The following is a 15,496-nucleotide window of genomic DNA, read 5'->3' as shown; positions in this document are numbered from 1 at the left end:
CCGCCGGAGAAGTGGTGGTCGCCTCGCTCCCGGCCGCCACGTCGGCGCAGCATGTCTTCCGGTGCCCTGCGCCCCCTGCAGCCGGCGCGCAGCAGCTCCGCGTGACGCTGGCCGTCGCTGGCGAGGACCCCATCCCATCGGTGGCGACCTACATGCCCCTTCCTCCAGCAGCCCAGACGACGACGACGAAGAAGGAGAAGGAGCTCATCTGCGCGTGCACCATGGTCCGCGACGTGGCCAAGTTCCTCCGGGAGTGGGTGGTGTACCACGCGGCAGTGGGCGTGGACCGCTTCCACGTCTACGACAACGGGAGCGGGGACGACCTGGAGGGTGAGGTGCGGCAGCTCAGCGCGGAGGGCTTCCACGTGTCGGCGCACGCGTGGCCCTGGCGGCCTGGCCCAAGACGCAGGAGGCCGGGTTCTCCTACGCGGCGGCGGCGCACCGAGACTCGTGCGAGTGGATGGCATTCATCGACGTCGACGAGTTCATCTTCTCCGCGAGCTGGGCCGGGCGGGGCGAGGCGGCCAAATCCATGCTCCGGCTCGTCGTCGACGCCGTCGAGCCGGACGTCGGCCAGGTCACTCTAGGGTGCAGGGACTTCGGGCCGTCGGGGCAGACCAGGCACCCCCAGGAGGGAGTCACACAGGGGTACACGTGCCGGAGGCGAGCGGAGGAGCGGCATAAGTCGGTCGTCAGGCTCGACTCCGTGGCCCCGTCGCTGGTGAACTCCGTCCACCATTTCGAGCTGCGGTCGGAGTTCAGGTGGGAGCGGTCCAAGGATGCGAGAGTCAACCATTACAAGTACCAGGCTTGGGATGAGTTCAAGGCCAAGTTTCGGCGCCGCGTGTCCACCTACGTGGCGGACTGGACCGACCGGGTCAACCATGGGTCTAAAGACCGCACACCCGGCCTAGGGTTCGAGGCGATCGAACCGACCGGGTGGTCACACATGTTCTGCGAGGTGGAGGATGCCCTGCTCCGGGACGTGACACGGAGGTGGTTTGGTGTTGGATTCACCGGCATCAACCATAAAAGATTAGGAGAACATTCATTTTGAACATTTTTTTAAAACAGAGGTAGGTAGGTGTACAAAGATGGTTCCTTAATTTTGCTGCTGCAGCTGGAGTCGCTGTTGCTTACCTTCAATTCTTTATATAAATCGTGCATGCATGCATCATACATTCATAGGGGGTGGAACATATGACGTATCATCATCTTTCTCCACTGGCACTCAAGCAAGCTCCTTTTCTATTCCAACTTCATAGGGCCCATCTATCTACTTAAGAAAGAGGCTGATTGAACTAAGTTCTAACTTATGGCTTATTCAGATTGAGGTGGATTGAGGCAATGTACTCTCATGATCAAGGATTTAAAGAAGAAAGTATATCAGAGGGAGATTCAAGCCTACCATCTTGTGAGAGTAAAAGGCAATGTACTCTCCTGATTGCTCTCGAGGGAGAGGGTTTGTATTGTAGTGGAGTTATCGTCGGACAAACATTAGGCCTAGGAGCTCTCATAGCTTGTATAAGCAAGCCCTTATGGTTCCATCATACATGATACGGATGCACATAAGATAATTGACCAACCACTACGGTTAATACACTTGTGATTTTCATCGTACATGATATGACAGTTCCATCACATAATTATTAGCAAATAGCCCTGTGTGAGCACAATAACAAGGCTTAGAGGTGGAACCCAAAGAATAGCTATCATACAATAACAGTCACATCAACATTTAGATATCAACTAAAAGTATTAAATATAGACTCAATTAGGTTTAAAATATGTCTCGTCTTTTAGTCTTCATCTATATAGTTGATTTTATAATTAGACTACATTTAATACCCACCATTATCATTTAAATATTCAGGGACCGAACTTTAATTGACTGCAACCAAACGCTCCTAAGGTGTCGTTTGGTTCACATATTGGTAACATAATGAGTAACCATTTCGAGCTGCGGCCGGAGTTCAGGTGGGAGCGGTCCAGGGATGCGAGAGTCAACCATTACAAGTACCAGGCTTGGGATGAGTTCAAGGCCAAGTTTCGGCGCTGCGTGTCCACCTACGTGGCGGACTGGACCGACCGGGTCAACAATGGGTCTAAGGATCGCACACCCGGCCTAGGGTTTGAGGCGGTCGAACCGACCGAGTGGTCACACATGTTCTGCGAGGTGGAGGACGCCCTGCTCCGGGACGTGACACGGAGGTGGTTTGGTGTTGGATTCACCGGCATCAACCATAAAAGATTAGAACATTCATTTTGACATTTTTTTAAAACAAAGGTAGGTAGGTGTACAAATATGGTTCCTTAATTTTGTTGCTGCAGCTGAAGTCGTCGTTGCTTACCTTCAATTCTTTATATAAATCGTGCATGCATGCATCATACATTCATAGGGTGGTGGAACATGTGGAGTCGCCGTTGCATACATTCAATTCTTTATATAAATCGTGCATGCATGCATCATTCATTCATAGGGTGGTGGAACATGTGACGTATCCTCATCTTTCTCCACAGGCACTCAAGCAAGCTCATTTTCTATTCCAACTTCATAGGGCCCATCTATCTACTTAAGAAAGAGGTTGATTGAACTAAGTTCTAACTTATGGTTTATTCAGTTTGAGGTGGATTGAGGCAATGTACTCTCATGATCAAGGATTTAAAGAAGTATATGAGAGGGAGATTCAAGCCTACCATCTTGTGAGAGTAAAAGGCAATGTACTCTCCTGATTGCTCTCGAGGGAGGGGTTTGTATTGTAGTGGAGTTATCGTTGGACAAACATTAGGCCTAGGAGCTCTCACAGCATGTATAAGCAAGCCCTTATGGTTCCATCATACATGATATGGATGCACATAAGATAATTAACCAACCACTACAGTTAATACACTTGTGATTTCGGTTGTACATGATATGATAGTTCCATCACATAATTATTAGCAAATAGGTTTTAGAGGTGGAACTTGTGATTGCGAGCACAATAACAAGGCTTAGAGGTGGAACCCAAAGAATAGCTCTCATACAATAACAGTCACATCAACATTTAGATATCAACTAAAAGTATTAAATATAGACTCAATTAGGTTTAAAATATGTCTTGTCTTTTAGTCTTCATCTATATAGTTGATTTTATAATTAGACTACATTTAATACCCACCATTATCATTTAAATATTCAGAAACTGAACTTTAATTGACCGCAACCAAATGCCTTGTCGTTTGGTTCACATTGGTAACCTAATGAGTAACCAATAACGTTAAATCATGTTTATTTAAGTTCAACCGTAATCGATATCACATTACAAATGGATACCTCCTTATTCAAATTTGTTAGTGCTGGTATTCAAGTGTGAATCGTTACCATTACTATTTATATTACATTTCGTGAACCAAACGACACCTAAATTTGCTCTGCTACAAGGGGTCACCTTTCCGATCCCTATTCATCCAAATATATGAGTAAAGCTAGTACAATGCAAGCATGCAGGACAATGTACATAATAAAAATACAAAATCGAGTCCATAATACGTCAGTGCGCGAATCAGCCACTCGGTAAGCATACCGTCACAAAATACTGTAGCTGCAGCTGCCAGGAAAGCCAACCGTTTGGGCTGCGGCTGCTACTACACCGAGACAAAATCATGTAGCTGCAGCTGCCAGAAAAGCTGCGGCTGCTACTACACCGAGACACAAAATCATGTAGCTGCAGCTGCCAGAAAAGCTTGACCAAGAGTCTGCTGTGATGTACGAGGACTACATGCTAATTGCTAGGTACTTTACCCTAGTAAAGCATGTCCAGCTACATGTTTCCCCGTTACATCAACGGAAAAGCATGTTCCTCCACTTGTCCTTCAAGTCCACCTACAATACAACCAGTCACTACCTTGATTGCCAACCACAGCAACTAAACTGTAATAACAGAATTACCAACCGGTGTCCTGCCGGTAAAAGCCTCAGCATTGTTATCTAGAATATCCCTCCAATTGCCAACACCATACCTACACGTGAAACAAACAGAACGAGGAACATACAGCAACAGCAATAATAATAAAAAAAACTGACATGTCAAACGATAACAACTGAACATCAAGACAAGGTAACATACTCTTCAACACCCTTTCTTAAGGTTTCTTCTTCGAACAAGCTCCACCTCCTTGCCTTTCTCCGATTATTGTTTTTGTTCCCAGGCGGTGACAAAGGAGAAGGTGGTAGTCTCCTTGGGCTAGGCAAGTGTGGTCTCGGTGGTGAGGGTGGTTCCGAACCATCAAGACCAAGTGACTCCTCCCACTGCAAACAAACGTTTTAGTTTTGAGAAACACGACCATAAACAATGTAAGTTAGATTTTGCGGTTATGATACCGAGCTATCCTATAAGCTACCTACCTAGAACGGTATGAGGCGCCTTGATTGAGCTCAAATTAGACTACAGTAAGTTTACTTTTAAGTGTCACGCGAAGAGGGACCGTAGTAGAGCATTCATAATTCCAAGTCCTAATTTCAGTAGCTAACTTACTAAAGTGAAACAAATCCTACAACTATTAGACATGTCATACCGATTTTGCAGAGCAGGAGCAATGTACAGAACAATTCATACTAAAAACTATCGCAATGGAAACAAACGCTAGCTATTACAAGCACAAACTCAATTTAAAAAGACAAAGCAAGTTCAGCATGGACAATGTTCAAAAACAAAGAAAAATATTTTTAAAAAGAAATGCAAACCTGAGAGGTTCGTGCTGTTGCGTTCCGCTCCATAAGGCTGTGAGGTTTGCCTATACCTGGACCATTGTCTTTGTCATTATGAATACTCGGTCCTGCAACGCCACAAGTTGTTGGCTGCCCTCCTACTTCTTGGGCATTCAGGCTAACTAATTTTTCCATCCTCGCAGTCAATAACTCATCTGCAACTGCCTTTGCAGCTGGAAGGGGATCCTCCACAATGCTGTGGAGGTCAGCACAGCTTGCTTTGAGCGCATCCATCACCTTCTCAACAGCTGGTGTTGAAATTGGATTTGTGTTGCAGGTAGTTTTTTCAAGTTTGTCGAGAATCTCGCGCGTTTTTGCTTCCCCAGCTGTAAGTTTCATATCATATAATCAATTATAGGCTACGAAGTCCGCGACCTTGCGGACACCAGAATCATAGCAAATTAGAAAACATAAAACATCTAGCAGCTAACAATGCACATTTAGACCTAGAGCTGTCCCAAAGAGATGAAACTCAAAATGCTCTACAAGGATGCATAGAATTGCAAAATCAATAAGAAGCATAGATGCAGGCATACAAGAGGATCCTAAACTAACTGAAAGCATCATCAAAGATATGAACCCATTAAAATATTGCAGTGGTGCCATCAAAAGTATTCACAAGATTGAAATCATGTAGTTTGATATATGATAAACAAGAAACTAAAAGCAGCAAAATTAGCAAGGATGGAGTACAGTCAAAATATAAGGTCTGTTTGGGATAGCTTCAACCCATGGTTGCTTCATAGAGCCAAGATAAAATATGACCTCTAAATTCCTTCTCATTTTTACTATATCACAAAAATACAGAAAAGTCCCACTACACACTAGTTTCTTGATCACAACGCTGCTGCAAAATCCACCCAAAAAATGGGTCCTCACCCAAGATGCGCAAATTGGCACGCATGGCCTCATCTGCGGCACCCCATGTATCGACGGCCCCATCCCCGACGATCCGCATAGCCAACGCCTCGAGCCGCGACGGGCCAATCGCGGCCCATTCAGCAGCGAGGAGCTCCTGGACCCGCTCCTCCACGGCGGCCCGGTTGCCCCACAGGACCCTGAGGATGGTCTGAGAGGAGGACATCCCGACGGCAGCCTCGAACTGGTCTACTGTGGCGATGGCATCGTCGGATGCGAGCGCGGGGGAACTTCCGCCGTGGACCGCTTGGCGCGCGCGGCCGTCGGGGCGCGCGAAGAGAGCCCTGGCGACGGCGTCGAAGTCGGGCGCGGAGGCCGCGAGGAATGCCGCGACGGCGATGTGGGCGGCTGCGATGGGGGAGGCGCAGGCCGGGAGCGAGGCCAGGAGGTGGAGGGTTTCGAGAGAGGATTCGGATACGGGGTCGGTGGCGAGGCGGCGGAGAAGGACCCCGCGGCGGAGGCGCGGGGTCGGATCGGAGGGAGAGGGGATCCCAGCGATTAACGCGATGGTGACTGCGGTGGGGATCGAGGGATCGCCCAGGACGTGGTCCAGGATGAGGGTGGCGTGCGCCGGCGTCAGCCGCGGCATTTTGTGGGGCGCTTCGTGCGGACTGGAGAAGCAGCGGCGGGCTCAGTTTAGGGTTTTGGGGCCATGGGGTTCGGCGACGACGGAGGAGCGGAGAAGGCGAGAGGGCTGGTAATCGAGAGTGGTAGTGGTAGGCTGGGCTCGTCTCGCAGGGTGGCCTCTACAAGTGTACATTCCGGCCGCCCGCCCGCCCGACCCGACTCAAGCCCAAAAAGATCTGTATTATTTGAATTTCGGGTTAGCCTGACTCGTTTGAAATTCGGGCTATATCGGGCCAGCCCATAGGTCTAGCCCTCGTCCCGTGATCCAGCCCATAATTACTTAAATGTGTTGGACTCATTTCGAACGACCCGAAATTTACATTAGAGCCCGAAATTCAATTTTTGGTCCGAAATTCAGTTTTTGGCCCAAAATTCACATTAGAGCCCTAAATTCAAAAAAATAATAAAACAAATAAAAGATAAGACAAATAAATTTAAACAAAATCAAACTTAATATTTGTATTAAAGTTACCATAGCTATGCAATGACAACCTCGTTTATAAATCATTTTGTTAGAAGGAAAAAGAGTATAATCAGCTCTATACAAAGTTCATAAGTTCAGTTTATTGTCTAATATTCATAACAAAAGTAAAATTACATCACACACTCTAATTCAAAGCTACAAAAAACATCTAACTAACATTATCTCTAGCTTTGTGTTCTTTATCAAGTATATGAAAGTGTGGAATAAAGTGTGGTTTTAATAAATATATGGGCCTTTTCGTGCCTCTATATGGGCCATTTCGTGTCTGCCTTAAACGGGTCGTGCTCGTGCCCGCCCATGGGCCGTGACCTCGGCCCAAACCCGGCCCGATATAACGGGCCGTGCCAGCCCGACACTAAATTATTTCGGGTCGTGCCATACATGGGCCGTGCTTCGGGACGGCCCATCAGGCCCGGCTCAAATGTACACCTATAGTGGCCTCCATATGGTCTGATATTTTTTTGTATTTTAGCCATTTTTAAAAAAATACGTTTAGACCCATTAAGTTGTTTTTAGACCTTATGTTTGGCGCTATGATCGTAGCGCCGAGGCAACACATCTCATCGCCATAATCTATGACGCTGAGATAGTTGCTGCGGTGACAGACAGGGCTAACGGGACAACCCACGTGGCACCCTAGTTCAGCGCCACAGATCTTGACGTCGAGCTAAGATTTATATGCGAGCATCGTCTCCTTTCTCTATTGTCTCCTTTTCCTTTCTCTAACCGCCCTACCGCCGCTTCACGCCGCCAACCACGCTCCACCGGCGCCGCCCGCGCCACACCCGCTTGTGTCGCCTGCCCCGCTCTGTCCCGACCGAAGGCTTGATAGCCCTTGGTAGAAGGTAAGCAGAGCCCTTCCATGTTCAACTGAAGATTTGTAGAAAGCTAAAAAAATCTCAAAATGCCTTGAAAAATAAAATGAATAGGGAGATTTTATTTGTCACACCCATTTTTAGAAGGCAAACCGAATATGAACCATGTACGTGCCATGATAAGTAATTCACGTATACAGTAGTTACAAAACCAGACATCATCACACAATGCTCGAATAATAACATAAAAGAGGGTAATAGTTGATTACATCATGATGTCCGAGACATCCACATAGTCATTAACAATTATCAAAGTGCGAAAAATGAAACGTAGCTAAACTCGGTCGTCACAGGCAGCCGACTGGGGGTTTGCCGCTAACCCACGCCTAGAACTCATCGTACTCTTGTTACAGTGGTTGCAGCGTGTACAACCTGGGGGGTTTGGTGTGTAAAGCAAGGGTGAGTACACATCAATATCCTCAGCAATTGTCCCGTTTAGCTGTAGTGGACTAGCTTTATGTGGGGTTAGGGTCAAGCAGTTTATTTTAGTTGGTCAGGTCATTATTACTAGTAGAGAGTCATATTTTAGCATTAACCAAAGTTGTTAACACAAAAGTACTCCTTCCAAACAGAAAGAATACCTGAAATCATAATCATAATCATAATAGAAACCAACATCATCATCATCATCTGTGAACAAAGCATCTCTGATCAATGTGTCTCTAATCTATGGAGCTCCCAAGGCTGCTCATAACCGCGAGCATGACTGATATATCAGTTTCATAACACTCTGCAGAGGTTGCACACTTTACCCACCAACCGTGATTCCCTTTTTGCCTCGGGCCGATGAAACCCTTAAACACTACTGTCGGAGAGTAAATCTCCGGCCGGGTGGCGGAGTGCATCCGCCCTAAATCCTGAGATGAGGAGGGGCTTAGGCGTTTTGCTTGATCGTTGGAATGAACGGGAAGAACTCAAGAACACACAAGGATTTAGAGTGGTTCGGGCCGCCAGAGCGTAATACCCTACTCCACGGGCGCACTGTTTTGCCAGCAGACCTAGCAGGCGCGCCGCCTGCTGGATGACCTTGACGCCGCCTGCCAGTGGATGGGACGGGACACATTAAATGTTGAGAGGGCACGTCGCTCGTCAGCGCAGTGGCAGGCGGCGCATCTTTTCTCCAATAAATGCTGGGGCTGCATGACTTCACGTCAGGTTCGGCCCGATAGCTTATGTCATGGGCCACAAGCAGCGGGTCTCCGCCTGAGCGGGACGTGAAGGGCAAGGCCCAGGTACGTGTCAGCACCGGACCCCTGCTCATACCAGGGTCCTCCCCGTCCCGGGACCCTGCTGAGGTTCGGACCTGCCCGGAGGCTCCGGACTTATATGTATAGGGGTCAGGTGTCCTCTGGTGGGGGTCCGGACTTACTGGGATGTGTTGTCTTTCCTTGCCGCGTGGCACCATTTGGCCTGCCCATGCGGGGGGGTCAGGCGCCGTCCCCGCATGGTTATGAGATGTCGCATGGGTGCGGCGTCTTCGTGCTGTAGAAGAGGGTACCCCTGATTTAGGGTACCGACAGTGGCCCCCGGGCCCGCCTCAGGTGAGGATGCGAGCCTGCAGGTGGGGCCAGAGTCTGATTGGCGGTTGGACCGCTGCTCCTGCGCACCTGTTAATGCAATTACTGTCGGCCCACCTATGTCCATGCCAACTGTCGTGCCTATTCCCACGGCTGATTGGCCCATGACCATCGCACTTAATGGCACTGTTGGGCCATGCGCGGGGCTGCCTCGAGTCGCTGCACTGGTTCTGAAAAATTTACTTTTTCAGACTCCCGTGACGGCCCCGAGAAGACGTGGCATTGGCGCAAGCGGCGGTGCGGTTTCTTCGCACACGGTAACCGGCGCGCCGGTTGCATGACATGTGGGCCTAGGCCCCTGAGTTGGACCGCCAGTTGCAGCGGAGCTGAGGGGGCGCACAGCCGTGGGACGGTTGTACGCTTCTTGCGCGGCAGTTCGCCTCTTTGACCGCTGGATACGACGAAGATGAAGGGGCACTTAACCGTGGGGCGGTTGCATGCCCCTTGCACGGCGGTTCGCCTTCCTGACCGCTGGTTGCCCCGAAAATGAAGGGGCACGTAACCGCAGAGCAGTTGTACGCTCCTTCTTAGGGTTAGTTTGTATGACATGCGGGGCCTGGCCCCCGTGTCATAAGGTGGGATCCTTGGTGCACGCCGGGGGATACTTCACCCGTGACGCTTCAGGGGCGCGAGTGGGGGTCTGCCTTTAAAAAGGGGTCGATCCCCCAGGCAGTAGACATGCCTCGCTCCTCTTGCGACCATCGCACCCTTTCGGCTTCCGGGCCTCCAGATGGGGTGCGCCGGTGTTCTCTGGAGGGGTCCGCGTCAAGGTCGTCTCTTCCGGCGACTTCACCGTCGGAGAGCGTGCGCTCGTGGTGGTGTCGTCGATCTTGTCTTCTTCCTGCTGCTGTTGGGGGGTGCAACCCCATGGGAGTTGGCATCCTTCCACCATCATTCGGCTTCAAGGATTTTCATCACGCAGCCCAGCTGCAGTCCCCCACCGGTGGTCATCCAGAAGGATGACTACCAGCCTTGTGGTGGGGAGAAGCAAGCCAGGCTGTGGCCTCCCTCCTGCCCTCAGCTTCAAGGATGTCCATCATCCGTGCTGGGGAGGAGGGTGTGCCGAGTTGGGGCCCCACCTCCGCGTGGGTAGTGGTCCGCTTCTTCCCTCAGTGTTCGGGGGAGAAGGGCGTTCGCTATTCATGCGGAGGAGGCGAACTTTGGGTACGCGGGGCTGGCTGACTGCGGGTGTCACCAGCCATCGCGTGCCCGATGCCTTGGCATGGATGGCTTCGGCGTTGCCTCCGACGCTGCCTTCTGCTGCTGGGTCGGGGTGCGGCTGCTCGTTTACCGTACGGGCAACGGTCGCGCCGTGTGCAGGTCTGCCACACCCATGGCTTCTCTCGCATCACCGGTTGTACTGGTGGGTCGCACATGGTGTCGTACGTTGTGGAAGCGGCGGCCGTGTTCTTGGATGTCCTCACTCCCTTAGTGAAGACGGGAGTGAGGACCTATAAGCGCGCTGAGGCAGCCGTCGCCCACCTGTGCAGGGGCGGTTGTCGTCGCTGGTGAGGCCATCAGTGCTGCCTGTCGCCGGGGCTCCAACTCTTTGGCTTTAATGGCCTGTTGTCGCCCCCCGTAGGAAGACGGGGGTGAGGTCCTACCCGCAGCGGCGTACATGCTGAGATGATCGTCGTGGGATAACAAGCCCCGAGCGGCTCACCTCTGCACCTCCGCTGGCGAGCCGCTCGGGGCTTGTTATCCCGCGGCCCTTACTGGTGTGGAGGTAGTTCATTCCTGCAGAAATGGAGCTAGGGTCTCGCTTGTAAGGGTATGTAATGACATTTGCTTGAGAGCAAAATGTAATAACATATGTACGCAGGATTTTAGCCTGGGAAGCCAAGTTATGTGTCTGAACCCCCTAGATGGTGGCTTCAAGTACTAAGACACCTGCCGCAGGGCGGTTGAGTATGCAGGCTCAAGGTATGGGACCAGGTTGAGCGGCTACATGGCTTCCGGACCCCCCAGGAGACAAGTGCCCGTTCTTCAGAGCCGGACCTCCACGTTGTTGGACGCACGGGACTTTAGTTTTAAATACTAGGACACCCGCCACGGGGCGGTGGAGTGTGCAGGATTTTGGGTACGGAACTAGGCTAACCGACCACACAGGCTCCGGACCACCCTATGGAACGGGCATCCGTTCCTTAGAACCGGCCCCCAGGCCTTCCCCTATTTTTGTAAAAAAATAAATATTGTCTTCTAAGCAGCATTTAACACTTATCTGTGTAACACATGTTCATGTTGTGTGCGATGTTGTTGACTCCTCCTTAGTACCTGGCCCCCCGCCTGGGATGCAGGCTTGATGTGTTGAGGTTGGATACCAGCGTTTCTGAAAAGGTTGTCAACAATCCTCGGGAGGCAACTCGCCGGGATCTGGATCTGTACATGTTGGAGACTTGTTCTCAAATGCTATGAATCAAGAACAAGGCAACATAAAATGTTAAATATTAAAGCCCTTCGTCCTTTGAATCATTATTTCCCTTCGGATATAATGAATCTAGGACGAAGGTCATGAAGGACATACCTTCATGATCACGATAAAGAAATGGAGAATATTCATGCAAAGTATAAGAAGTAACATAATTTACATGAACATGATTATCAGTCTACTTTTATTTATATCACTTGTGTATACAATAATAAATTGTGAGTGTACCTTCGGCTTGAAGGAGTAAGAATACAGGTGTGAGGCAAAAGTAGATGCCAAGTCAGCGTGAACAGTACGGGAGTACTGTTCATCTATTTATAGGCACAGGACGCAACCCGTGTAAAATTACATCAATGCCCTTTACATTTATCAATAACTCTATAGTAATTCTTCGAGGTCTAATTAGGCTTTTCATCTTTAGGTCGGTTCCCCTTTCCTGCTGTCATGCTGAAGCTTTTCTGCGCATAGCTTCGTGATCATCTTATCCTTCGTCATAATCGCCTTCCGTCTCACTCAAGCTTCGTCTTGATCATACTCTTGTATATCAGTAACCCAATTCCGAAGATACCTGTTCACATGTTTCACTTGGAAAACATTGTCAAATCGTGTTTTTGAGGACCTTCGGAGGCCGAAGGCCCCCAACAGTAGCCCCTCGCAATATTAATTTGCTGGAATGATAAATTTATATTGTGACATGGACGAAGGCTTTGAGCCGAAGGTCCGAAAAAACACCTTCCCTTTGCTAGAATAGCAACAATCTTTGACAAGCGGGACCCTCCAGTTTTCGACATAATGGGTTTATAAATACGGGCTTGCCACAATTTATTCGGCACACTCCCTTGCCATCTGTTTTGCCTGCTCAATTAACTTTCTGCCCACAAATATTTTGTTGCCTTCCTAGTTTTAAGCTTCGGAGGCGAAAGGCAAGAATTCCGAAGAGATGTCTGAGGAGAAGAAGGTTGCTGCCGAAATGAAGTTGAGTCTTTCTGAAGAGATGCATCTGGGTTTTCTTCGATCGATGTCGAAGACCAATACAGAAAAGATCACTAAAGAAATTTTGGAAGGTTTATCTGAAGATACTGGTGATAGCGATAGTTATGATGCGGATAGTGGTGGTGAAGACTCCGAAGATCGCCCTTGGCGGCCAAGCCATGCGATTTTCGGCAAATCAAGTATTAAAGAAAATCATCTTGTCACCATGAGGGGAAGATATTTCCGGGATTTGTCTGTTGTAAGGGCCGACGAAGGAGAGAAGACTTGCCCAACTCCTGAGGAAGATGAAGTCGTAATATTTCGAAGCTTCTTGAAAGCTGGACTACGATTTCCCCTGAGCCACTTTGTTGTGGAGGTGCTGAAGATATTTGAAATCCACCTTCACCAGCTTATCCCCGAAGCGATCATAAGGATGAATATTTTTGTGTGGGCTGTGAGGAGCCAAGGCTTGGAACCTGATGCAAAAAGCTTCTGCAACATGCACGAATTGTTATACGAGACAAAACCCTGGGGTAAGGAACAATATCACAACAACTTTGGCTGCTACAGCTTCGGGTCTCGGTCTGGGTCAAGCTGCCCAGTGCCGACCTTTCGAAAGAGATGGCCGGGCGACTGGACGTCGGAATGGTTTTACGTGAAAATGACTTGAAATCTCGAGAGGATATAAAGAAGATCATTATGTATCCCATCTGGCAACGCTTCGGCCTGCGGAGGTCGAAGGTGGAAATGAATGAAGCAGCCGAAGAATGCCAGAGAGCCTTCGGAGTTGTCTGCTCTTTTATTGGGATGAGGGATTTAACACAAGAACATATTGCCTTCAGAGTGTGGCCTCTTGCGGATAATTGGGAAATGCCGAAAGAAACCATTAAAGAAACTGACGAAGGTGGGCTAGTCCGGCTGAAGTACACATTCAAGTATGGAGACAAATTTGTTGAACCAGATGATGATTGGTTAAAGAGCATTGAGACTGTAAGTGATGAATTGCTTGGGGCATATTCGAAGGCCGAAGATACTGCTTTGTCAGCGGCCTTCGGAGGCCGAAAGAAGAAAAGACTCAACCGGGTATTTGATGCAATCGGGTTCGTCTACCCCGACTATCGTTATCCCATTCGAGGGCAGAAAAGAAAAGGCACAACTTCTGTGAAGGAAGAAGCTGCAGCTGCTCCTAGTGAGCCAGGACCGAAAAGAAAAAGGATAAAGGTTCTCACACATCGGCCACGCTATATTGAACCAGCCTCGGTGCCTGAGTTCACCGGAGAGACCTCTTCGGCCATCGAGGCTGAAGAGCCAACCCTGCTGCCAGAAGTCGCAGAAATGGCCGAAGCGCCTACAACAAAAGAATTGGAGGAACCAAAGGTTTTATTACCAGAAACCAAAGAGATGGCCGAAGCGCCATCGACAGAAAAGATGGAAGAAGCAAAAGGATCAACTAAAGGAGCAAAAATATCAGAAATTTTAAGTCCTTCATTAGAAATTGAAGTAGCAAGAATTAAAAAGGGGCCAACAGTGACCCCAAAAAGAAAAAGAATGGTCAATGTGTTGGATGTTTTGGAAACAATTAAACTTCCAAGCACAACTCCCAAGAAGACTGCTGAACTTTCTGAGGCACCTGCGGAAGTATCCGTTGCTAAGGCTCCGAAGCAACAGACCGTAGTTGAAACTGAGCCCTCAGAACCAAACAAGGTAAAACCTTTGGAAGCAGAAGAAGCAAGAATTGAAAAGGCAACTGAAGAAATAAAAATGTCAGAGCCTATTTTGGTCGAAGAAATTGATACTGCTGTCCCCGAAGCATCTTCCAAAATGTAAGATTATATTATGTGTCATGCTTCAGGGAAAAAGTTATCAGAAGAAGAAGTTTTTGAAGCCAATCACTATGCCAAAGAATTGAAATATCCGAAGGGGGCATTAGTATTCAATGGGACAGATGAAGAGGATTTCCTATATTGCCTTCCAGACAATAAAGAATTATCCGTCTGCCGGGAGATGTCTAGAAGCATGGGGTTTCCGAAGCTCGAGGCTGGATTAAGTGCCATGACGAAGGAGGATCTCGCGGACAGTCTTGCGTACAATAGCCTGAAGGTATGGGGATTGTTCGTTTGAAAATTTTACAATTCGTAACTCATTCTTTTATTCTTATATGAACTCTTTTACATATAGGGCTTAATTTTAAGCAACACATTGAGAGCACAAAAGAGTGCCGAAGACGAGAGCTATGAAATTGCATTCAACAACCTACGATCTGAAGTTATTAAATTGAGAAATGAAGCTCTGGAAAAGGATAAAATTCTGCTTACATTGGTGGATAAGGTAAAAAAGTACGAAGCTGCTTCAAAGGCCCAGGCCGAAGCCCAAAGACGTGAAATTAAAGATCTTCAGAAACAGCTAGCTAGAGCTAAAGAAGAGCGTATACTTGAAGAAACAAAACGAGAGCTTAGTGATCAACTGGCCAATCATTTAGAGTTAAGTGTCAAAGAGCTTCGTGCCTCCCAGAGGAAATGCTATGTTAAGTCCATAGAGTGCGTCAAAAAGATAAAATCTAGCTTCGCCAGCGTTGGCGCGTTTTCTAGTGAAGAGAACTTTTCAAGAGGCAATCCTGAAGGTCCAATGGAATGGATTAGTCATGAAGCAGAAGCCTTCGAGGAAATTCTGAATAGCCGCGGCGACATCTGCGCTTTTTCGGGTGCCAGAGGGATTGCTGCTGTCTTGAAGAAGAAAGGCTGCGAGCACGTAAAATCCTTAGCACAGACTGAAGCTACCTTGTCCACTGATGACATAAAAGACCCTTCGCCCGAAGCAAGCGTGATCGGTGGGAAATTCTTCACCGATATCTGGGATAACGGCGGCCGA

General features: G+C 48.6%; 1 protein-coding gene across 1 annotated transcript; it reads right to left on the bottom strand.

The window, feature by feature from the left end:
- Nucleotides 1-3,319: 3,319 nt before the first annotated feature.
- On the bottom strand, nt 3,320-6,306 carry LOC542591 (terminal acidic SANT 1). The gene is given in 5 exon segments (NM_001112127.1): nt 3,320-3,862; nt 3,933-3,999; nt 4,107-4,288; nt 4,724-5,073; nt 5,627-6,306. Coding segments are annotated over 5 exon segments (1,269 nt in total). The 5' UTR covers nt 6,255-6,306; the 3' UTR covers nt 3,320-3,820.
- Between the last annotated feature and the right edge of the window lie 9,190 nt (nt 6,307-15,496).

This window comes from Zea mays, chromosome 6 (assembly GCF_902167145.1).
Source record: "Zea mays cultivar B73 chromosome 6, Zm-B73-REFERENCE-NAM-5.0, whole genome shotgun sequence".
Classification (NCBI taxonomy): Eukaryota; Viridiplantae; Streptophyta; class Magnoliopsida; order Poales; family Poaceae; genus Zea; species Zea mays.
Note: the sequence above shows the minus strand (reverse complement) of the source record. Positions and strands in the feature narration are given on the sequence as shown.